The sequence below is a fragment of the Canis lupus genome, chromosome 22 (assembly GCF_048164855.1).
Source record: "Canis lupus baileyi chromosome 22, mCanLup2.hap1, whole genome shotgun sequence".
NCBI lineage: Eukaryota > Metazoa > Chordata > Mammalia > Carnivora > Canidae > Canis > Canis lupus.
The window spans coordinates 29,453,787-29,477,168 of record NC_132859.1 but is presented as its reverse complement, the minus strand read 5'-3'; the positions used below and the strand labels follow the sequence as shown (position 1 = coordinate 29,477,168).

Sequence of the window (23,382 nt, the reverse complement as noted above, 5' to 3'; positions counted from 1 at the left end):
CTCTCAAATAAATAAAATCTTACAAAAACACATTTTTTGTATCTTAAGTGTCTTTTTGTATTCTTTCTGAGTAGTGTTGAAAGGCAACATCACCTACCATATTAGGTACCTTCTTCATGGACTACTCTATTGCCTATAACTCAAGTCCATTTTATAAAAGTCACACATTAACTCACCATTGTGTGTTCCATTAGAAAAATATTTCTCAACCAGGAATTACCAGAAAGACTTAGGGTGGGGCAAGGGGAGTCATCAATGAAGGCTGTCATGTTATGAGTGCTAGGATTTTTCTGAAAAGAAAACCATACCTTCAGCAAATGTGTAAACGGGTCCATAATCCTCCACGCCTCCAAAATTTTAAGAAGCACTTCCCTGGATTCTCTTATTTTATAAAACTTTAATGTATAGGATTTGTCAATATAATTCTACATCATTCAGTATATTATCCTGTTTTCCAAAGTTCTGGCACCTCTAGTAATTTTATAAGCAGAACCAGACACTTTGATTCTACTTTTGTATTTTTTAGGATTTCATTTCTAAAATTTTCTTTACATTTCTAGCATTTAAAAGATTTTAAGTATTGTCAAATATATTTTGATTATATCTTAACGTACAGCACTTCACACAATTCATGATTTTAAATACAAATTAAATCACATCTGAATTTCTAAGCCTAAATCTATTGTGATAGTGACACTGCAACTGTTTGAAAATTACTGAAAAGCATGTCATTTTCTTGAAATGAACTTAGTGTAAAGGCAGCAAAGAGGTCCTTATAAGGAATGTCTGAATCTGACTTGGTCACCAGTATTAGGCAAAGTTGGCAAAACCTAGCAGAACACATCAGTAGGTTCTGTAAATGTCCCGTGAAGCTAGAACATCACCAGTGGAAGACCATCAATGAAGGTACTGTCACAGCAGTTAGAATCATCAACACCAATACTGTACAAAGTGTGCGATGTATGTCTGAAAATGAGACATTCCAATTTTTTGCAGAGCAAAAATCTCCACGATGACACCAGTGGAGACAGGCAGAACCCCACTAGTACAGTGAGGTCAGGAAACTCTAGCACCCCATCGATAGCTAACTGGTTCCTGAACAGCAAAGTTTGCTCCTGAATATGTTGCCCCTGTGACAGAATTCCAGAGAGCAACAGACATGAAGACCCACAATGGAACCAGAATCCAAACCAGCTCATTGGCTCTAAAGGGGTGGCAGTTATGCCAAACATACAGCTCTGAAACAAACCTCTGCATATTCTTTTTAAGAGAGCCGGAGATGGGGATCCCTGGGTGGCTCAGCGGTTTAGCACCTGCCTTCGGCTCAGGGCGTGATCCTGGAGTCCTGGGATCGAGTCCCACATCGGCTCCCTGCGTGAAGCCTGCTTCTCCCTCTGCCTGTGTCTCTGCCTCTCTCTCTCTCTCTCTTTCTGCGTCTCTCATGAATAAATAAATAAAATCTTAAAAAAATAATAATAATAAGAGAGCCAGAGTCAAGGGGGGGGAGGGGCAGAGACAGAGGGAGAATGAGAATCCCAGGCTGACTCCACCTGCTCAGCGCAGAGCCCCAGGCTGGAGCTCTTTCACACAACCTGAGATTGTGACCCAAGTCAAAATCAAGAGTTCTCAGCTTAACCAACTATGCCATCCGGGCACTCCACACCTCTGCATATTCTTTAGATAAGTGAGCCTAGCAAGTCTTTTGGACCACCTCAACTGATACGCATGAACTGCAACTTCTTGGTTAAGATGCCTTGCAATGTTTCTCATTTCTGGCTACAAATTTTCCACTGTGGCCAGGATGTCCTCCTGCTGGTAGGTCCATGACTGCCTGACTCTGCTGTGCAGGGTTATGACCGTGACGCCCGCAGACCTACCAGGGCAGTGTGCAAACCGAGTAGCATCTCCTCCCCACCCTGCACCTGTGCCAATCTTGCCAGGGCCACTGCCCACACCTACAGAACAGAGTGATTAATGTCATCAGTTGAGGTTGGTGTAAGTGGCAGGCCCCATACCCTGAGCTGCAGTGCAAGCAGCAGCTGTACTGTACCTACCACTAAGCCTTTCTTGATGCTTCTGCACATATAAGCCACACCCCAGGAATAATGGAAGTGATCCCGCTCATAACACTTGGAGAACAAGTTGTTGGCTAAAGACAGATGTTCTGATCTCTTCCATCAAGCCAAGAAGGCATGAGGGTGAGGTCTAGACAAGACTGAGGATGTGGGGGCACCTGGGTGGCTCAGCTACTTAGCATCTGCCTTTGGCCCAGGGTGTGATCTCGGGGTCCTGGCATCGAGTCCCACATCGGGCTCCCTGCATGGAGCCTGCTTCTCCCTCTGCCTATGTTTCTGCCTCTGTCTCTCTTGTGAATAAATGAATGAATGAATGAATGAATAAATAAATAAATAAAATCCTTTAAATAAAGAATAAGGATGTAAATGTTATCTAAAAAACAAATTTCATGATGAATTGAATGCCTAAATTCAGAACAACTGCTTACATTTCATTTACGCATTCTTTTATTGTCTCGGTGAATACTTACTAATGGCAAATTGCTAAGTAGATGCTGAATATTTAACTACATACAGGCACATATAGTTTCTACCTTTATGCAAATTGAATAAACAGACAATGAATGATAAGTCAAGGCCACAAGGGGTACGAAAGGAAAAGTAGGAAAAGTGCGTGCACGGCACCAAGGATGAACAAAGCAGGCTGATTAAGGAGGCTTTAGGGGCAGATAAGGCTTTCTGGAAAAATTTCACCTCTACAATAAGACCTGCAGCATGAATACGACGAAGGCAACCCCGGTAAAGGAAAGACTGCTCTTGACAAACAAACAAACAAAAAACCCAGCATGGGCAAAAAGTAGCAAGACGAGTTACAAGGCAATGAAATTCAGAAGTGAAAGTAGAAACCATAGGGCTCTCTAAAGCCCAAAGATCTTTGGGAGTTTGAACTCGATCTTAAACGCAGTGAAGAGCCACTTAAGAGTTTCGCACTCCATCATATTTGCTTTATCAAAATATCACTCTGTGAGGAACAAAAGGGAGTGGAGGCTGCGGTCAGAGTAGGTACCGCTACAGTTCACAGAAAGGGAGGAGGAATCCGGCCGGATTGGGGTATGGAAAATTGTGGGGTTTGCACGTGAAAAAAAAAAAAAAAAGTTAAAAGGCAGAACTGACCGGACGGGTGATCGACGGGGCATGGAAAGGCTGGGGGAGAGTTTAAAAATCAATAAGGAAAATTTCCCAGGCTGCTGAGGCGGTCAGTAGCCATGTGGATGCTCGCGCTGAAGAGCCACAGGCAGCCAGACGAAGAACCCGGCGCTGAATATTTCAGGTATCTGGAACTTCCCTGATAACGTCCCGTTAATCCGAAATTCGCTTCCTACTTTGGCTTTCATATCCCTCCCAGATGCCTCTCTTCAGCAGGCCGACCGCTTCGGCGGGCAAACCACTCTGGAGATTCTCCTCACAAGAGGGAGCCCGCGAGCACGATCTCCAAGACGGGGAAACCGCAAAACTAAAGTGAACAGGAAGCTCGTCGAACGCTCCGAAATACCCACCCTTCACGATCTCCCGGCGGCTCCGCCCCTAAAAGCCAACGACTGCGCGCGGAAAAGCGCCCCCAGGCCGACGCGCTGACTGGAGACTCCGCCCTCCAGAGGCCGGGGAGCTGCAGACGCCGGATGTGGAGGCTCGGGTCGGGTCACGTGGGCAGCCCGGCGGGGCGGGGCGGGGCGGGGCGGGGCGGGGCGGGGCTCTGCCGCGTCCCTGGCGGCGCCGGCGCCTCACGTGACCGCCCGTCCGCCGCCCAATGGGGGAGCGCGGCGGAGAATTTCGAATGTGCTCGCGTTAGCTGGCGGGCGACCCGCTGGCGGAGCCTAGGGCTGGAGGGTCCGAAGCTCGGGATACCCCGGCAGGACGGCCTCGCGGAACTCTGGGATGCAAGGAGGGCGACAGCTGCGGCACAGGTGGTGACCAAGGTACTGTTTGGGACGTACCTGCGGGAGGAGGATTTCCGGGCCTTCTCCGGGCGACACCCCCACGTCCGCTTCGCGGGAGCCTCTCCGAGAAAGAGGAGGCCGCGGGTCTTCCAGGTGTGGAACGGGGGTGTTGTGGCCCCCGTGCCTCTTCCTCCAGGGATCTCTCTGTCGTTCTGAGTTCGGTGTGGGGGCCGTGGAGTCGGGTTGACCCGGTGCCTTTCTCTGCTCACCCACCCGGCCTGAGCCTTCCCACGCCCCCGTTTACTCTGGTTAAATACACGGGTACGCTAACTTTCCGCCTTGCAGGATTTTGTGGATTCGGTGATGTGTAGAGGCATCCATGGCACCTCCAAAAGCCGCGCTTAACGTAAGGGCACACAAACTGGCAGCTCTTTGTGCGGCGCGATTCCGTCGGTGTCCTTGTTTTGCTGTTTCGGTCACCCTTGATCGCTGCCCTACCTGGCTGCCGCGTTCCGCAGCAGGAATGCTGAAAGAATGATGGCGGAGATCAAATATTCTAGCTTCTTCTGAATCTAGACCCCTCACCCGAATACAGACGGACTCGTCCTGCGCTGTGACCTGTTTCATGCGTTGTCTCCACCGTACCCCATGTTAATGGGCTAGACAGGGAACTTTGGGTACACCAAATCTCTTCTGTGATTTTAAGTTGCTTGAAGGGAATCACGAAAGATATTTAGGTAAGGCTTTGCTAAACTAACTTGATCGGTCACTTAATCTGTATGGCTATCAAACATCTCCGATTAGAACTTCAAAAACTCCATTGTGGGGACGCCTGGGTGGCTCAGTGGTTGAGCATCTGCCTTTGGCCCAAGTCGTGATCCTGGGATCGAGTCCCGCATCAGGCCACCCGGGAGCCTGCTTCTCCCTCAGCCTATGTCTCTGCCTCTCTCTCTGTCTCTAATGAATTAAAAAAAAAAAAAAAAAAAAAAGAAGAAGAAAGAAAAGAGAAAGAGAGAAAGAAAGAAAGAAAGAAAGAAAGAAAGAAAGAAAGAAAGAAAGAAAGAAAGAAAAAAAAATTCCATTGTGATACATTGTTTTGTACAACTTAACCTTAGTGCTTTAAAAAAAATAGTTGTGCTTGCTTTACCAGAAACATCTCAGTATGTGTTGTGCCTCCACTGTCAGAAAATAATAAATGAGATCTACATATCTATAGTTAATACCTCCAGACACTGTATAGAGGAAAATAAGTAAGGTCTGGAGAAGATATCTGAGAAAAGATAAGGTACAGTAAAATATTTGACTAACTTAGAGGAGATGGAGGTATCTTTTGTAGTGAAAATTGTGTATATGGTTGTAGGAAATAAGAATTTTATTCTTATAAACTGTAAGAATAAGAATTTTATTCTTATAAACTGTATTGCCGGTTTCCTTTTGTAATTTTAAGATCTGCAGAGTGCAATCTAGGTTAAAAGATGCTCATGAAAAGTAGTTTGATAGGCTTAGTAGCAGAATATTGAACCAAATCTGACTTGCAGCATTGAAAAATTTAAGTATATTCATGTATTAGCATATGACACTATCAGCACTTGTTTTGCCACTTTTAACAGTATGTAGAACAACCATTATTTAATGGATTGTTTGCTATATTCATGACTTACTAGGAGCTAACAGACCTGAGTTTTAAAAATAAACTTTGAGAAAACTAGCATGTTCCCCTGCCTCAGTTCCTATTCTTTCTAGCTCTATAATTGTTATGATAGTCTATTAAAACTGTATATAGTGCTACATAGTTTAAAAACCTGAAGATCACCTTGACTTTCTTGAGTGTGTGCATATCTTAAGTGTTGGGTTAAAAGAGCATGGAAGAAAGTTAATCAAGTGAGGGAAGAACTGGAAAACAAAGCCCACATATATCATTACCTCTAAATTAATGCTGTAAGTCTAGTAAATACTAAAACAGTAAATGTTGGTCATAAACATGGTCTGTAGGAAACATAACAACATCAAAATAGAATACTAAGTATTTCCCATAATGCCTACTATATAGTAAGCCCCACGGATATTTGTTAATACATAGTGGCATATTACAGAGTCTTTGAGTTGAAATGCACATTTATTAACCTTCCCTATAAAGTACCTGAGGAGGATAATATTATGCCAAAATATTAATGAGATTTAAAAGCTGCAAAATGTAAGTTATTACCAGGTTAGCCACCTTCTTTAAGCTAATTCTACAGTTATTAAGTCTGTTTAATCCATTTTACAAACAGCCTGTGTTTTCAGTCTTGTTTTGTATTTGATATTATCTCTTAGAAAAATTAAATGCTTTTTATTGTTTTAAGTTCCTAGGTAGAAGATGGCCAAGGAAAGGTGCCTTAAAAAGTCCTTTCAAGATAGTCTTGAAGACATAAAGAGACGGATGAAAGAGAAAAGGAATAAAAATTTGGCAGAGATTGGCAAACGAAAGTCTTTTATAGCTGCGCCATGCCAAATAATCTGTAAGAGATTTTCGTGTGCTTTTGCATCACTTTTTAAGTTTGGATTTAATACATAATAAAAAAATTTTTTTATTCTCTTTTAGCCAACGCTTCTACACTGCTAAAAAACTACCAAGACAACAACAGAATGTTAGTTTTAGCTTTGGAAAATGAAAAGTCTAAAGTGAGAGAAGCCCAAGATATCATCTTGCAACTGAGAAGAGAATGTTATTATCTCACGTGTCAGCTGTATGCATTAAAAGAAAAACTGACTTCACAACAAACAGAAGAAACTTCTCAGGTATTTTCATTACAAAGACTGAAGTTCTTAGGAAAAAGTGTGACAGCCATGAGTTGATAGATCAATTAATTATGTTTGATTTAAATTAATTACTGATAGCTCTGTTAGTAGAGAATTGATCAAAACCTCTTTCTTCAGTGCCTCAGCACAGCTCTTGTTTGTGGCCAGTTAAAGAAAACTTCAAGCACATATGTGATTGAGGCTTGAGCTTGTATAACTTGGTTCTGAAAGTAGGTAGCAAGACAAAGTACAGAAGAATGAGGTTAACCTGTTGCACTGCTAGTCCCTTCAACTGTTCAGCTAAGTGAGTCAAAGATAGCTAAAGGTCTAAAAGCTTGATGTAGACCAGAAGTTTTAATCAGTGGTATAAATCTTATCTCTTCTATGTAGTTTTGTTATATCTAGTGAGGTTTTATAAGAACTCCCTTACTTTGGGAGGGAAGAATTGAAGTGCTCTCTTGGAGAGTCATTTTTACCTACTAGTTGGTTAAGGAAAAGTATACATTAACTCTGTATTAACAGAAAGTTTACTTTGTTTCTGGGTGGTCATCTGTTTGCTATGCTAGTAAAGACATTTGTATGGATACTTAGGCCAGGAAACCAGAGAAAAGGCCAGACCATAGTGATTAGGGGAAGGTTATAGACTCAGGAAGGGAATTAGTCAGCTCTCTGCTGCCAGGGGGAGTCAGTGAAAGAGTTCTTGCTTCCCTGCAACTAACATGATTCCATATTTTGTCTATCATATAGAGAATATACATACATATATACAATATATGCATATAGAGTGTAGCAAAGAATTGTCTATAAAGATTTGATATAATTGCTTTTTCTTCATGTGAGGGTTAGCTTGCTTATAAAGGTTGGTTGTGTTTTTTTTTCCTTCAGAATATAATCTTTCCTGATTTTTTTTCTTTTCCTTGTTCGGTCAACTAGTGAGGGAAAAAAAAATCTCTCCAGAGACATTTGAATCTTCCTTTTCCCTTTCCTAAGTTTTTGGTGAAATCATATATAGAATAGTGAAAAATGAGTACCCGAACAGTAGGAAAAAAATTGTTATTGCAGGCATTTTGACATTTACAATGATTTTTGAGTATTCATTAAACCATATTATTAGTTGCTGGGCAAAAGTGTCCTTAGCATTTAAGATATCAAAGTTTGTTTTCTGCCATATAGTTGCTACATGTGTCACTCCTTTTCAACCATCATTCTATACTCATGCTTCCGTGTTTATCAAGTCAATTTATCAGTGATGGAAAAGCTTAAAATGCTTTGATAAGAATATTTTTCTTGCCTATCAATAGTTAACTTAGTTTATAAGGATTAATCACAACATAATTTTTTTTTTTAAGATTTTATTTATTCATGAGAGACAGAGAGAGAGGCAGAGACACAGGCAAAGGGAGAAGCAGGCTCCATGCAGGGAACCCGACGTGGGACTTGTCACGCCCTGGGCCAAAGGCAAGCGCTAAACCGCTGAGCCCCTCACGGATCCCTACAACATAATTTCTAATAGCTTTTTATTCCCTAGCTTTTATAATGAATCATTTTAGTAACTTGTTATTAAATTATATTATTCTGTAATGAAATAGTCTCCTTTATTTATCTTTAGCAATAATACTACTTAAATTTAGAATATTTAGCTATACTGAAAATAAATTTAAGACTTTTTTAGATTGTATTTATTTATTAGAGAGACACAGAATGAGCAAGGCTCAGGGCTAGATCCCAGGATTCTGGGACCATGACCTGAACTGAAGGCAGACACTTAACCGAGCGATCCAGATGCCCCTAAATTTAAGACTTTTAACAGGATTAAATTTCTAGTTGTTTTGTTTCTCTTGAATAGTTTTAAAGTTTTAACCTGTCATAATACCAGCATCTTATATATGCATCAAATCAAAAAAAACAGGGGCACCTGGGTGGCTCAGTCAGCTGGGCATCTGTCTTTGGCTCAGGTCATGATCCCAGAGTCAAGCCCTGCATTTGGCTCCCTGCTCACCAGGGGTCTGCTATGCCCTCTCCCTTAACCCCTACCACCTGCTAGTGCATGCTTTCTCTCTCTCTCAAATAAATAAAATCTTTTTTAAAAAATTTTCAAAAAACAACTGAACTGAATTAGAATGACCTCTATGGAATTTGTCTGGAGCTTTCACCTTCCTAATACAAATCGACAAATCTGCCTATGTCTACCCTGTGTTCTTCATCTTCCCTCCTGTCACAGTGGTAGAAGAGCCTCTGCTCCTATTGAAGGCTGAGCCCTCCCCTGTGCTTCAGATTCCCTTTTTCTCATCTCTAGGACTTTCCTCTAGAAAGTTTGTGCTCTTTCAACATGTATTTCCCTCTTGGCTGAATCATTCTAGCTATCATACAGATGTGCTTTAGTATCTCTTGCCTTAAGAAGAAAAGAAAATAAATAAAACCTCTCCTGGTTTCATATCCCTTAACTCCTCATTTCTCTGCTTCCCTTTACAGCAGATGTGTAAAAGAAGAAATACTGGTTAAAACAACTTTCACCTTCTAGGGTCTTTTTAAATCTTCTGTCCCTTGTAGTTCTCAACTGCATATACCAGGCTTCTAGAAACTAGTAGTGAAATGAACCAACTGGATGGGAGTAGCCACGGATAGGGCTTGTTTTCCAAAGAAGAGCGTTGTTTAGCGAAATTCTAAGCCTCCTTAAGCGTGTTGTGAAGCTATTCAAGAAGTAACTCCCCAAGTTTTGTGAGTGGAAATGTAGTGCTCAAGTCACATTCTGCTTTAAGAGGTTGTAACAAATACAAACCAAATTTAAAAAAAAAAAAAAAAAGGCAAAGAGAACAGCACTTATTATCTTCATTTCTTCAGTTTCTATTTACATTTGAACTCACTCTTGTATCCCCATCATTCTATGGTCATTGTCCAGGTGCCCACAAACCCCAATTTTTGTGACCAAATTTACTGGCCATTTCTCTTTCTTCTTGACCTTGTATTAATAAACAACATACTTTGATCTCTTGCCTTTCTTACTATCATACTCTCCTAAGTTGTCCTGCTTTTCTGACTATTCCCTGTCGGTCTGTTTTGCTCAGTTCTTTACCTTCAAATGTCATTTGTCCTAGCTAGACCTATCTTTTCCTCCCATGGCTTTAAATACTGTCTGCTGATGACCTCCAATTTATAGCTCAAGACTTACAAAGGCACACACACATGACTAGTCTTTGATATATTCACCTAAATATTTATAAAGGATTTCAAACATATTTTGTATGAAGCCCAACTCTATTTTCCCTCTCCCAAAAATATTGTGTAATTCTGCCTCTCTGTAAGTCTTATCTCATAAAACAACCTATCCATTTGTTCAAGTAAAAATAGAGAGGCGGGGATCCCTGGGTGGCTCAGCGGTTTAGTGCCTGCCTTCGGCCCAGGGCCTGATCCTGGAGTCCTGAGATCGAGTCCCACGTTGGGCTCCCTGCATGGAGCCTGCTTCTCCCGCTGCCTGTGTCTCTGCACCTCTCTCTGTCTCTCTCTGTCTCTCTCTCTGTGTCTTTCATGAATAAATAAATAAAAATCTTTAAAAATAAATAAAACTAAAGAGGCTTCCCTCTCCCTCACTGTCCCCACCTCCATCTCTGTTCACTCTCAGCACACTTTGGTCTTTCAACACCTTCCACTGGGCTTCACCTCTATAGTCATAGGACTGAAGTCCTATCTAATATGCATGTCTTACTAGATTTACTACAATGACTTCCTCACTCTTTCTGCTCTTGGTCCCTTTCAATCCCCATGTTTCACACAGTGGCCAGACTGGTCTTTTTAAAACTTAGATCATTTTACTTCTTGCTTAACATTTAAGTGACTTCCCATCACACTTAGACTATAATCCAAACTTGTAACTCTCAAGGCCTCTGCATGCACATCCCCTACCATTCTTATTAAGAAAGGTCATAGATGACTCTAGCCACAATGGCCTTTCTTTTCTAAACACAGCAAGGTTTTTCCTACATCATGACTTTTGTATTTGCTGTTTCCTCTGCTTTTTCTTTCCCTGCTTTTTCAATGACTGGCTCCTTTGCATTCTTTACATTTCAGATGAAAGTCATGCTAAGAGAACCCTCCAACTTCAAGTACTCTGTCACTTCAACTCTGAGTATTTCCTGATTAGCACTTTATCAATATCTGAAATTATTTATGTTTCTCTTTCCTTTTGTCTTAAATTTTTCTCTCCCTACACTATAATGTAAGCTTTAAGAGGGTTAGACTTAAATCTATTTTTTAGCTAAATCTATTTTTTAGCTGCTGTAGGTCTAGTTCTGAGAACAACACCCAGCACCACAGTAGACTGCTCATCCATTTTTATTGTTGAATAAATGAATGCTTTGTTATGAGTATTTCAATTATACCAATGTTTTCTTTGTTTTAATATATTAACAGAACCGAGAAGTATGTCCCTCTGGAATGGACTCCAATAATGACAACAGCCTTGGGGATTTATCTGTGAAGGATTTACCGTTAGTATCAAATTCATTATTATGATTACTAATTACAAAAAAAGAATTAATTCTGTGATACATTTATGAAAGAAAATTTGCATCGTATAGATTCTGGTGTTTGGAGTCTGATGTTTTTCTCTACTAAAAATGCTTTTTAAAAAATTTGGTACGTTGATACTCTGTTACATATAGCCAAGCCAAACCTTTCTTATATTTTACTTTTTTGAGTCTAGGAATAAGCTAGTTATGTAAATATAACTGAGTTTTTTCAGTTATATTTTTCTTGTGTCATGTTTTAATTCTAAGAAGGATTGGTTATTCATATGACCATATTTTGCCAGTACTACAAATAATGTGGTTTAGAAATGAAATAAAACATCATGTTTAACACAGCTATCACCCTGTCTTGCTAATCCGGTTCATTCCTAAATAAGGTCAGACCCCCATATACTCTCTTCCCCTTCTCTTGGATCAAGTATACTTTGTTTAGAATTACTGAGTTATAATTGCATACAGTAAAATGCACAAATCTTAATTACACAGTTTGATGAGTTTGACTAATACATACACCTGTGGAACCAAAATTTCAATTATGACATAGAGCACTCCTCCTTCTTGCTGGGTTTTCTCAGTTTCAGAATCATTGACATTTTAGGCCAGATCATTCTTTGTTGTGGAGGGCTATCCTAAGCATTGTGGGACATTTAGCAGCATCCTGGGCCTAAGCCACTAAGCGTCAGTGGCACTTCCCTCCCCCAGTTATGAGAACCAAAAATATCTCCAGATAGTACCATGCATCCATGTAATTATCCCCAATTAAAACTACTGCCAGATGCCATCTCCTCCTGTCCCTTTCAAGTCTGTGCCCTCCTCTTCACAAAAGTAATCACTAAGACGACTTCCATCCCCATATTAATTTTAATCATGAATTGTTTTAAAACTACTGAACTGTAAGACCCGACAAAATATTTATGTAATGATCAAAAAGGAAGATGGGGTAATTTACTTCTTATAAGATTCCCGAAGTTGTTACTAATTAGTTACCTTAACTCTATTACCTAAACCTATATTTAATTTTTGATGTTTAGAGAAACATTCTGTATAATAAACAAAGAATAAAATTAGAATGAAACAGCCAGTAATAGTATGAAAGCATAAAGGAAATTCTTTCATGAGCCAAAGAGGGAGAAGATTTTTAAAGAAAATAAGTAGTATTAATTTCAGAGGGGTCAGTAGTTAGGCACCATTAAAGATACATACTACCAAGAGATTAAAAAAAGAAAAAAAAAAGAATCAACAGCTCAGCTAATGATGAAGCAGGCTGCTAAAGAGTTGAGTAATCAAATTGCATTTCTGTAATATATTTTGTAAGTCAGTACTGATTGGCTGTTTCTCCAGCTAAATGAAATGAGGAGTTATGGCATGTCTTCATTGATAGGCAGTTCTTCCAGTGGGAGTTGAATGTCATTCATAACAAACCAGCCTCTGTATCAGCTTAATTTTTTGTTGTTGTTTTCTTTGATAATACTGAACAGATACACTGATTTAGAATTATGAAATGATACTAAAGAAAGAGAAAAGCTTAATTTTAAGAAAATCTTAAATTTTTTTTATTATATTGTTAAGTAAATTTCTATTTTTCATTGGCTAGACAAGTTCCTCTTCAGGAAGCTCACCTTCCAGAACAAGGAGAATCATTCCAAATAGAAGGTAATTCAAATAAAAATTAAAAATATTGTTAAGGGCAAGATGAGATCTTTGTGAACAAGTAACATAGTTAAATTTCTCTAATTTTTTTCTTTTTAACTTTTAAACTTTGTTTATCTGGCATTTTTCTGCTCAAAGTAAATCTGTTTATTTTACATGGACTAATGACAGTTTTAAAATACATCCATTCAGGGATCCCTGGGTGGCTCAGCGGTTTAGCGCCTGCCTTTGGCCTAGGGCGCGATCCTGGAGTCCCGGGATCGAGTCCCACGTCAGGCTCCCGGCATGGAGCCTGCTTCTCCCTCCTCCTGTTCTCTGCCTCTCTCTCTCTCTTTCTATGTCTATCATAAATAAATTAATAAATCTTTAAAAAAAAATACATCCATTCATTTTGCCAAATCTATAATCAGTTATAAACGGCTGGAATTTACTGAGCCCTACTATGTGCCAAGCTCCTGTGTTAGCTATTTTATATACACTTTCTCACTTGACCCTCACAACAACCTCAGAAAGTAAGTGCTGTTGGTCCCATTTTATGTAGACCCAAAGAAGTAAAGTATCTCACAAGAAGTAGCCCAAATGGTAAAAACTAATGTTTAAACTCAAAGCTGATCTCCAAAGCCATCGCATTCTTTCTACTTCTAAATTGACATGTCCCTGTTCTCAAATATCAGTCCTCTCTATTTGAACTAAGCTTTGAAGAAGGAATAGCATTTGAATAAGCAGAACCAAAGATCCTCACTTTTCCTAAAAATGCAGATTATATTTCTTACCTGAAGGGCTTTGCAATTATCTCAATCTTACTCATTTTTCGAAGAACACTTTAGCTCCCACTTTCTCAGTATGCTTGTTCTACTTTAGAATATGAGATTCTTTCCCACTGAATCCTATATACATAGATACATATAGCCTATTAGTTTTTCTTTAAACCAGGAACATAGAGAGACCCCATTTAGAATATTTTTGAAGGTTATATAAGATTCTTTCACAAGTCAAGTAGAAACCATTAATTGAGCATTGCAAAATAAATGGAGTATTAAGTTCCCCAGATTTGTATTTTACTTACAGCAAATGTGGAAGAACTATAGAATGACTTTTTATTAATTCCATTTTTAAGTTTTGAGTTCTAAGATTACTAAAACGTAAAACGTTTTCTCATGTATTTTTTAATTCTCAGAGCAAATACTTGTTTCTCAACATAGCCTGGAATTTGATTTAGATTCAGAGGAAGATAAATCTACTTACGACAATGCTTTACCTAGAACGGTATCTGTCCGTCGAAGTTTAAAGAAACATTTTAACAATCTATGTCAGTTCAATGCCTTGGATGGTTTTGAAATCAGTCATTTCTCACAGCAGCCCTCTGAATCTGAAAGAATTAGATGTGAAGACCCACTAGTAAACATGCACATATCTGAAAATGTGGAACAAAGTGTTTGTCAATGGAATAAGGATCAAATTAACTTATCACCAAAGCTGACAGACCCAGGAAGACCTAATAAAACAAAAGAAAACATTTTACAACATAAATTTGAACAAGCTAAAAATAAGCATAGAGGTGCACAAGGAAGAAAAGAGGAGAAAAGAAAAGCTAACGGAAGGAGAAAATCAAAATCTGGATCAAAGTATAAAGGGAGCAAAAGTGAAAATAAAAAGACTGTTTCCAAAAAAAAATTGGATGAATCTGTCACTTCCAATGATGCTTACAATTTTAATTTGGTAGAAGGTATTCATCTCACCCCTTTCCGGCAAAAAATGAACAGTGATTCTAACAGAGAAGAAAACAATAAGGAATTTGAAGTGAGCATCTATGAATCAAGTGATTCAGGAGATGATTCTGATGACCTTTATTTGCCCACTTGCAAGTACAGTCAAGATCTCTCCAGTGAACCAGATAGCCCACTTGCCAGGTCTCGACCTAAAAGAGCACAAAAATACAGAAATGAAAAAGAGATGGAGGATTCTAAGCTTACAGAAACTCCTATCAGTAAGTGATCTACTTGTTCGCTTGCATGTTTAATGTTTATAATAAATGATCACTCCTGATGCTTATATGCTATACTTACCATCTGTTTCTCTGGGGGAGGTTAGAGACTTGCCATCTGTCTCTTTGGGGGAAGTTACAGTTTGATTAAACAATGGGGGCTTGGGGGTGGAAATCGCAATTGTATGGCTATGACCTGCTTTAAGCTAATTTAAATCTTCTTTAAGAAAAATACTACTTGTTAGAAAGCATTTTTACTTTCAGTAAATGAAGGCTTCCAAGGTAAGGAAAAACTTTTTAGTGGAGCTAGATCGAATTAAAACATCTTTTATACACTTATCTGAAACAGGCCCTTGAAAATGAAAACAAATTTGAATCCAGTAACCTGTCATTTTAATGGCTTTGTTTTATATTCAATATAACAGGAACTATGATTTTAAATTGATTCATTCTAGTTAATGAAAGGTGACCAAACTTTTTACTCAATGGGCTTCCTATTCTTCTCTAAGACATTTGTAAGACATCTAAAAACTATTGCTTAGAAAAATCTTGTTTTTATTAGTTTTATCAAAAGTAGGTATGGTTCAAAAAGTTGATCTAGGGATCCCTGGGTGGCGCAGCGGTTTAGCGCCTGCCTTGGGCCCAGGGCGCGATCGTGGAGACCCAGGATCGGATCCCACGTCGGGCTCCCAGTGCATGGAGCCTGCTTCTCCCTCTGCCTGTGTCTCTGCCTCTCTCTCACACTGTGTGCCTATAATAAATAAATAAAAATTAAAAAAAAAAAGAAACAAAAAGTTGATATAGCCTACATCTGGCCACAAAGATTCTCATCTGGGAAATTTAGTTAGTGTATAGAACTAATACATATAGGTTGTAGCATTCCCAAAACATTATAATGCTATTTCATTTGATACTCAGAAAAATTCTATGAAGTGTATCATCATGTTTGTATAGTTTATAAGAGCTCTTAAAGCCTAAAAAATTTTTATTTATTTTTTTTTAAAGATTTTATTCATTTATTCATGAGAGACACAGAGAGAGAGGCAGAGACACAGGACGAGGGAGAAGCAGGCTCCATGCAGGGAGCCCCACTGGGTCTCCAGGATCACGCCCTGGACCGAAGGTGGCGCTAAACCACTGAGCCACCTGGGCTGCCCAAAGCCTAAAAAATTTTAAATGACTTTCCAAGGTCAACCAGTTAGGCAGTGGTAGTAGGCAAATACATTTTTTTAAATATGCTATTATGTTACAGTAAATCAAACAAGATTGGCAAAAGGTTGGTAATTACTGAAGGTGGGGAACTGGGGTTTCCTTATATTGTTGTCTCTGTATTTGTGTATTCTTGAAATTTTACACAGTAAGTTTTAAAAAAAAATAACATTCTGATATAGTATTACTGAGAGTTTAATCCCCAGATCATCAGCATCACCACTGCATTGAAACTTCTTAAATATGCAGAATCTCAAGACATACCCTTGAATCAGATTCTGCATCTTTTTAACAAGTGCTCTGGGGGAATTTATATATACAAAATTTTGAGAAGCATTGTTCTAGAATATAACCATGGATTGGATGTTGCTTAGCCATATTTTCCAATCTAAAAATTGGAATAATTAGTGTAATATAATACATTTATGTGGGGTCAGAAGAAAGACAGAATTTGAAACCTAGATAACCCTGGAGAACATGGTTGCTAAATATAGGCATTTACAGTTATAATTTAGTTTGTCTTGGACAATTTGCCTTTTAAAACTGTTTGAAGAGATTGTCTTGCATTGTCCTTCTATGTGCTGGGTGCGTACCTGTCACCCAATATAGATACAGCTTCAAATTAGAAAATTTGGATGCTTAAGATAGGAAAAACATTGGTTAACTTTTTAACATGTTAGCTTTACCAGAGGGAACCCATTTCCTGCTGGTCTCCACAGAGGCTATGATAAAGAATTCTCATGGATTTAATAAAGTTTAAGTGGCTTTTTAAGACTATAGGAAGCCACCTGATAAATTTTGATATTGATGATTCTGTGGAGCAAGGTGGAACTAAAATGAAATTCCATAATTTAAATTTAAATTTTAAATTTTAATTCTTCTTTATCCTTAAAAAATTATAATTTTTTAAAAAGAATTTTAAGTTTAGTAATCTGTTGCATCAGTTCTTTACATCTACAGTAATATTTAGGTGTTACTGGGATGAAAAAATGATAAATAGATCAAAAAATCTGTACAATAAAATGCTGGATTCTGCATATGTTTAGGATATGTAATTGCACACAATTTTAGTTCCTGTGTTTCTTTTTTCTTTCATTTGGAACCATGTTCAATAAAAGCTGTTTTCGTAGGTGCACTACCTGAAACTCACTGCTCAACTCATTTTAGCCTGAAGGATATCACCAATGTCCCCTTATATCCTGAAGCAAAAATCAGAAAACTTTCTCTTTCTCCAAAAATGAAAGAAAGCCCAGCAGTGTCTCTGCCAAAGCGCAGGTGTGCAGTCAGTATGAACTATAAGGAACCCACACTCGCTTCGTAAGTATCTGATTTGTGGAACCCACTCTTAATGGTACATGGTGAGGGGAGTAATATTTGGAGCTTTGTTCAAGAGTGAGTCTTATTGAAATATAAAATTTTGATTAAAAAGTGAAGTGGGAAGATTAGCACTGGCATATTTTACAATAACTTTATATGAAGAGTGAGTTAGTATTGAGATGCTTCTAATTATGCCTAAGAGTTCTTTTTATCCTTATAGGAAACTGAGAAGAGGAGACCCTTTTACAGATTTGTGTTTCTTGAATTCTCCTATTTTCAAACAGAGAAAGGATTCCAGACGCAGTTCTAAAAAAAAAGTATGAAGCAAATACAGTGAAGTGTTTGTTGGATGCTGTTTAAATTCATCCTATACCATATTGCTCCATCTCTCCAATAGAGAGTCTCTAAGATAGTACACAATAGGGTTCAACCATTGCCATGGAATGTTCTGTGACCGAACTCTAGACCACGAAAATCTCAAAACAATACTTCAAATGTGATGCTTTTTCTTCATACCACTAATACATTTGGTTTATTTTTTTTTAAAAGAAAAATTTTTTTCTTTTAAATATAAATAACTGGGCCTAATCCTTATTTCTTAAACTGCCTAAAACTCTTCATTTTACTCAAAATGTATCTTCTGCAAAAATTTTAGAAATGAAAATCAAATTAAGATGTTTTCGTTATAAGCTTCTGGTGTCTTTATTTTTGCCTTTAGTGGGAATTAATTAGAATGAATGATTTTTGAAGACAAACCAAGGATCTTTTGAAACTCTTTATATAATATTTGAATAAAATAAATCCTTGACATGCATAGTACGGTATACCTTAAGTTGTTTGTAGATCCCTGATATCACTGTTGTATTTAAAATTACAAATAAAATAGGAGATCATTATTATAGAATTGATGGTTGTTTAGGCTCAGTAACTGGGTAAGTGACTAGCTCTGAACATCAAGCTCTTATGTGTACATTGTTCAGTGATACCTCAGCAAAATCCCAAATTGTTATGTCTTGGACTTAAAGAATAGTTCCTTAATTAGTGGCTACCATATTGGGATAAGTGCAGTTGCAGAACATTTCCATCACCACAGAAAGCTCTCTATTGGGTGATTCCAAATGTGTACGTTTAATATTTCTGTATTCTTGCTGTAGTGTTTACCCATACACTGTTAAAAATTGCTTTGCATTTTAACATTTTACATGAATGTTACACTGTATATATTTATTTTGCAGCTTTTAATTCACCACTGTTTTTGAGATTTATCCATGTTGGCAGATGTAGATCATTCTCATCATTGTATAGTATTATGTAAATAAACTAGATTTATTCTTCTGAGAGACAATTTGCTTCCACTTTTTCATAATTACAAATTAGTGCTGTGGTGAATATTCTACATTCTTGCACACATGTGAATAAGTTTCCATGGAGTTGGTACCTAGAAGGGGAATTGCTCCCTAAAGTGGTTGTACCAATTCACCTGACACTAGAAGTGTATCACCCTATCAGCAATTTATAAGTTCCGGTTTCCTCACACATTATCAGTCAGTACTATCGGACATTGAAATTACCTAAAGTAATGAATGTGAAATGGATTCTCTTTGTTTTACTTGCTTATGAGATGTTATTTCATTAATTACTTGGAGAATTCAAATGTTTTATTAGTCACTTAACCTTCTATGAATTGCTTATTGTGTAATTCGCCCACTTTTCAATTAAAAATGTCTTTTTCTTAATAGAATGGATTCTTTATATATTATAGCTAGTATTCCTTGTTTTTATTTACACGGGCTTTAACTATGTTTCCACTTTATTTTTACCTTTTTTATGTTTTTTGATGTTCAGGAATTTTAAATATTAATGTTCTCTATCACCTTTTCCCTTAAGGTTTTTCTCTAAAATTTGTAGTTTTTCTTATTCATGTAGGTCTTTAAACCTTATGGTATTTTGTCAGATGAGGATCTGATTTTATTTCATTTTCCATGAGAATAGCCCAATTGTCCCAGCACTATTCATGGACTAATCTATCTTGCTGTCTTTGACATACATCGAGGTTTCTTTCTCTTGGTTTCTTTGTCTAGCTATGGGCTGGGTACTGTATAGTCACGTTTTTTTGTTGTTGTTGTTTATATACATTAAGTGTATAGTTCAGTAATATTATGTACATTCACATTGTTGTGCAGTCATCACCATTATCCATTTCCAGAACTTTTTCATCATCCCCAACTGAAACCCTGTACCCATTAAATAACTTCCATTTACTCCACCCCCACCGTCCCTAGTAATTACTGTTCTACTTTCTATCTCTATAAATGATTGTTCCAGGGACTTTATATAAATGGAATTATACAATCCTTGTCCTTTTGTGTCTGCTTATTGCATTTAGCATAATGTTTAATCTATGTCCGCACCTAACAGAATTTAATTCCTTTTCAAGTTCTCAAGTACTAGAATACTGAGTAGTATTCCATTGGGTATATATACCACATTTTATGTATCCGTGGACATTTGGGTTGTTTCTGCTTTTTGTCTACTAGAAATAATACTGCAATGAATATATGAGTATCTATGTACATAGATCTGTTTGAGTTCCTGCTTTTAATTCTTTTGAATATATATATCCAGAAGTGGAATTGTTGATCATATAGTTATTCTATATTTTGATGAAGCAACATTTTGTGTTCCAGGGTGGCTGCACCATTTTATATTCCCACCAGCAATGCACAGGGGTTCCAATTTTTCCATATATTTTTTTAAGATTTTATTTATTCATGAGAGACACAGAAAGAGAAAGGCAGAGGAAGCAGCAGGCTCTATACAGGGAGCCCAATGTGCAACACGATCCCGGCACTCTAGGATCATGCCCTGAGTTGAAGGCAGATGCGCTTAACTGCTGAGCCACCCAGGTGTCCCCAATTTTTCCATATTCTTGATAATACTTGTTTTGTGTTTTCTCATAATACCCAAATGGTGTGAGGTGGTATCTTATTGTGGTCTGACCCTAATAACTAATGATGTTAAGTGTCATTTCATGTGTTTATTGTCCATTTGTATACCTTCAGCAAAATGTCTATTCAAGTAGTATGCCTGCCTTTGAATTGGGTGGTTTTTGTTGTTGAATCTTAGGAGTTCCTTAAATGTTCTAGATATTAATCCCTTATTAGATATGTGATATGCAAATGTTTTCCCCATTATGTGGGTTGCCTTTTTATTTTTGCAGTGTCCTTTGATGCACAAAAGTTTTCAATTTTGATTAAGTCCAGTTTATCAGTATTTCCTTATGTTGTCTTTGCTTTTGTCTACCCATGAAATCATTGCCAAATCCAGTGTCACGAAGTTTTTCTTCTATTTTTTTCTTGAAAGACCATTTGTTTTTAAAGAGGTGGAATTGGTTTGCTAATATTTTGCTTAGGATTTTTTATACCTATGATCACAAATAAAATTTGCCTATATCCTTTCCCTTATATATTTTTGGTAGCAAGGCCATACTAGCCTCATAAATTAGTTGAGAACCTTCTATTTTTCCTGTATGGAACAAATTGTTACCTATTCAGGTTCAGTGAAACGCTATTAAAACTATCCTGTGTTTTGTGGGCAAGTTTTTGTATTATTTTTTTAAATAAGTTTCCTAATTCTTGATTCTATTTCATTAAATTACCTTTTCCTTAGGAATTGCGTATTTATCTGTTCTGTTTAATGGCATGTTACTTATTTTTTAAAGTGGAGATTTCTACTGTTGTTATTGAGTGCTGCTTTTTTTGGTAATACATCAAAAAATTATTTGTACAGTGTTGATTCTTTGGTATTTGTTAAATCTTTTCTAACTAGTAAGTTGTCAGATTTTACAAATGTTTAACGGTGTGTGCTAGAAAAAATATAAATTCTTTAATTGTTGAAAATAGTGTATAACATTTTCAAGTTTTTTTATAGCCTTAGCAATTTTGTCTCGTTTCATCATTTGCTAAAAAAAACATAAGATCTTCCACAAAATTTCTGGATTTTATTTTGTTTTCTAGAATAGTTTCTAAAACTATTCCTTTTATTACTGTTGTAATCTTTTTCCCTCATAATGCTTGTTGTAACGTCTGATATAGGTAAGGCAACTTATATATGGTTAATATTTGCCTATATATAGTTAATATTAGTATACTGTATCATTTTTCTTTCCATTTCTTTAAGCCTTCCTATGTTAATGTTTTAGATATAACTAATTAAAGACCACGTTACTCAATTTTGGTTTTGGTCCAAAGTGAGTTGTAATTTTTTACCTAGCAAATCCAGTCCATTTCAGTTTATTGTGATAACTGCTATAATTTATTTCTATCAATTTTCTTTATGCTTTCTATTCTGCCTTTTTTCTTCTTTATTATTTATTATTGGATTCGTGCATTGTCTTTATTTCTGCTTTTATTAAGTGGTTATCCTGAAATGGTTTAATTTGTACACTTGACTTTCCAAAGTCCAAGTTTCTGAAGCATCTCTTTTATAAGTTATTTTGATGAGGGTCAAATTCTTTTTTCTAGAAATGAATTTAATTTTTCCCTCACTCTTGTTGATGTAAATTGACAGTTACTTATCCCAACATTTCATTTTCTTATGGTCTTAATTTTACTGTTGAGAAGTCTTGTCTAATTTTTGCTCATATTTTGTTAATATATCCTAAGCATTTCATATTGACTTATTATAAGTGTATTTTAAAGATTATTTTCCACTTGTTTGTTGCTAATTTATGGATATACAATTGATTTTCATATATAGACCTTGCTAAAATCACTCACTAGTTTATCTTTTTTTGTAGATCCTTTGAACTTTTTTATGTACATGATCTTATAGTCTAGAAATACAGTTCACTTCTAACTTGTATACCCTTTCTTGCCTTACTGCACTCACTAGAACCTCTGCTATGTTGAATAGAAGTGATGAGAGCAGACACCTTTGCCTTGATCTCAACCTTCGAAGCATTTGGTCTTTCAGCATTACTGTGATGTTGGCTGTAAGTTTTTATAGATAACCTTTGTCATATTGAGGAAGTTTCCTTTCATTCTTTGTTTGCTGTTTTTCTGTTAAATTATGAATTACTGTTGAACTTTGTCGAATGCTTTATCTGCATCTATTGAGATGAACCTGTTTTTTCCTCCTTTATGCTGTTCATACAGTTAATTACATTAATCAGTTTTCAGTGTTAAATCCACCTTGACTTAATCAAAAGTACCCCACTTGGTCATGATCTCTTAAAATTTTTATATACTGCTGAGTTTCATTTGCTAATATTTTGTTAAAGATCTTTGCATCTGGGCAGCCCGAGTGGCTCAGCAGGTTAGTGCTGCCTTCAGCCCAGGGCGTGATCCTGGAGACCCTGGATTGAGTCCCAGGTCAGGCTCCCTGCATGGAGCCTGCTTCTCCCTCTGCCCGAGTCTCTGCCTCTCTCTCTTTCTGGGGGTCTCTCATGAATAAATAAATAAATAAAATCTTTAAAAAAAAATATCTTTACATCTGTGTGTGTGAGGGTTAGACCAAAGTTTCTCTTACAATTTTTTTTTCCTGGCTTCAATATCAGGATAACAATATTGATCTCATAAAATGATTTCAGAAGTCTTCCCACATCTTTTCGAAAGAGTTTGTGTTAAGATTAATACTCCTTTTTCCTTATACCTGAGACCTGTATATTCTATTGTATTATACGTGTTTTGTATGATACTGTGTATTGCATGTTTATGTTCATTATACTTCAATTTCTTTTTTAATGTTAAAAATATAGGAGGAATGTTGAGTTTACCACAAAACAAGCTACAGCTGTACAAGTGAGTGTGTTGAGTAGAACCGTGCTGGCACACTGAATTAATAGCATTGTATGGAGGGGAAAATATGAATTAGAACTTGATCACAAAATCTATATAAACCATGTGTGTATTCTCTTCAACTCTTTAAAATAATCAACATTAACCAAACTTAAGCACTTTCTTATA

At 37.2% G+C, this 23,382-nt stretch overlaps 1 protein-coding gene and 1 pseudogene across 3 annotated transcripts; one reads left to right on the top strand and one right to left on the bottom strand.

Annotated features, from left to right (window-relative positions):
• Positions 1 to 728: 728 nt before the first annotated feature.
• On the bottom strand, positions 729 to 1,257 carry LOC140614467 (cytochrome c oxidase assembly protein COX18, mitochondrial pseudogene; annotated as a pseudogene).
• Positions 1,258 to 3,792: 2,535 nt separating this feature from the next.
• SGO1 (shugoshin 1) lies at positions 3,793 to 21,647 on the top strand. 3 transcript variants are annotated; one of them, XM_072792936.1, is made up of 9 exons: positions 3,793 to 3,991; positions 4,548 to 4,689; positions 6,298 to 6,453; positions 6,537 to 6,733; positions 11,141 to 11,217; positions 12,851 to 12,909; positions 14,084 to 14,893; positions 17,230 to 17,416; positions 17,637 to 21,647. In XM_072792936.1, exons 3-9 carry the CDS (start codon positions 6,312 to 6,314, stop codon positions 17,737 to 17,739), a joined length of 1,575 nt encoding a protein of 524 aa, XP_072649037.1. In that variant the 5' UTR covers positions 3,793 to 3,991; positions 4,548 to 4,689; positions 6,298 to 6,311; the 3' UTR covers positions 17,740 to 21,647. The 3 variants fall into 3 exon arrangements, with proteins under 3 accessions (XP_072649037.1, XP_072649036.1, XP_072649038.1); XM_072792935.1 differs by lacking the exon at positions 4,548 to 4,689; XM_072792937.1 differs by lacking the exon at positions 4,548 to 4,689 and having other exon boundaries at positions 3,793 to 4,105.
• The last annotated feature ends 1,735 nt before the right edge of the window (positions 21,648 to 23,382 follow it).

Excerpts from the sequence above, each read along its gene's own strand:
- SGO1 (XM_072792935.1), top strand. The coding sequence starts at position 6,312 with ATGGCCAAGGAAAGGTGCCTTAAAAAGTCCTTTCAAGATAGTCTTGAA. Across the intron at positions 6,454-6,536 it reads TGCGCCATGCCAAATAATCT|CCAACGCTTCTACACTGCTA; the intron begins GTAAGAGATTTT and ends ATTCTCTTTTAG. Across the intron at positions 6,734-11,140 it reads AAACAGAAGAAACTTCTCAG|AACCGAGAAGTATGTCCCTC; the intron begins GTATTTTCATTA and ends ATATATTAACAG.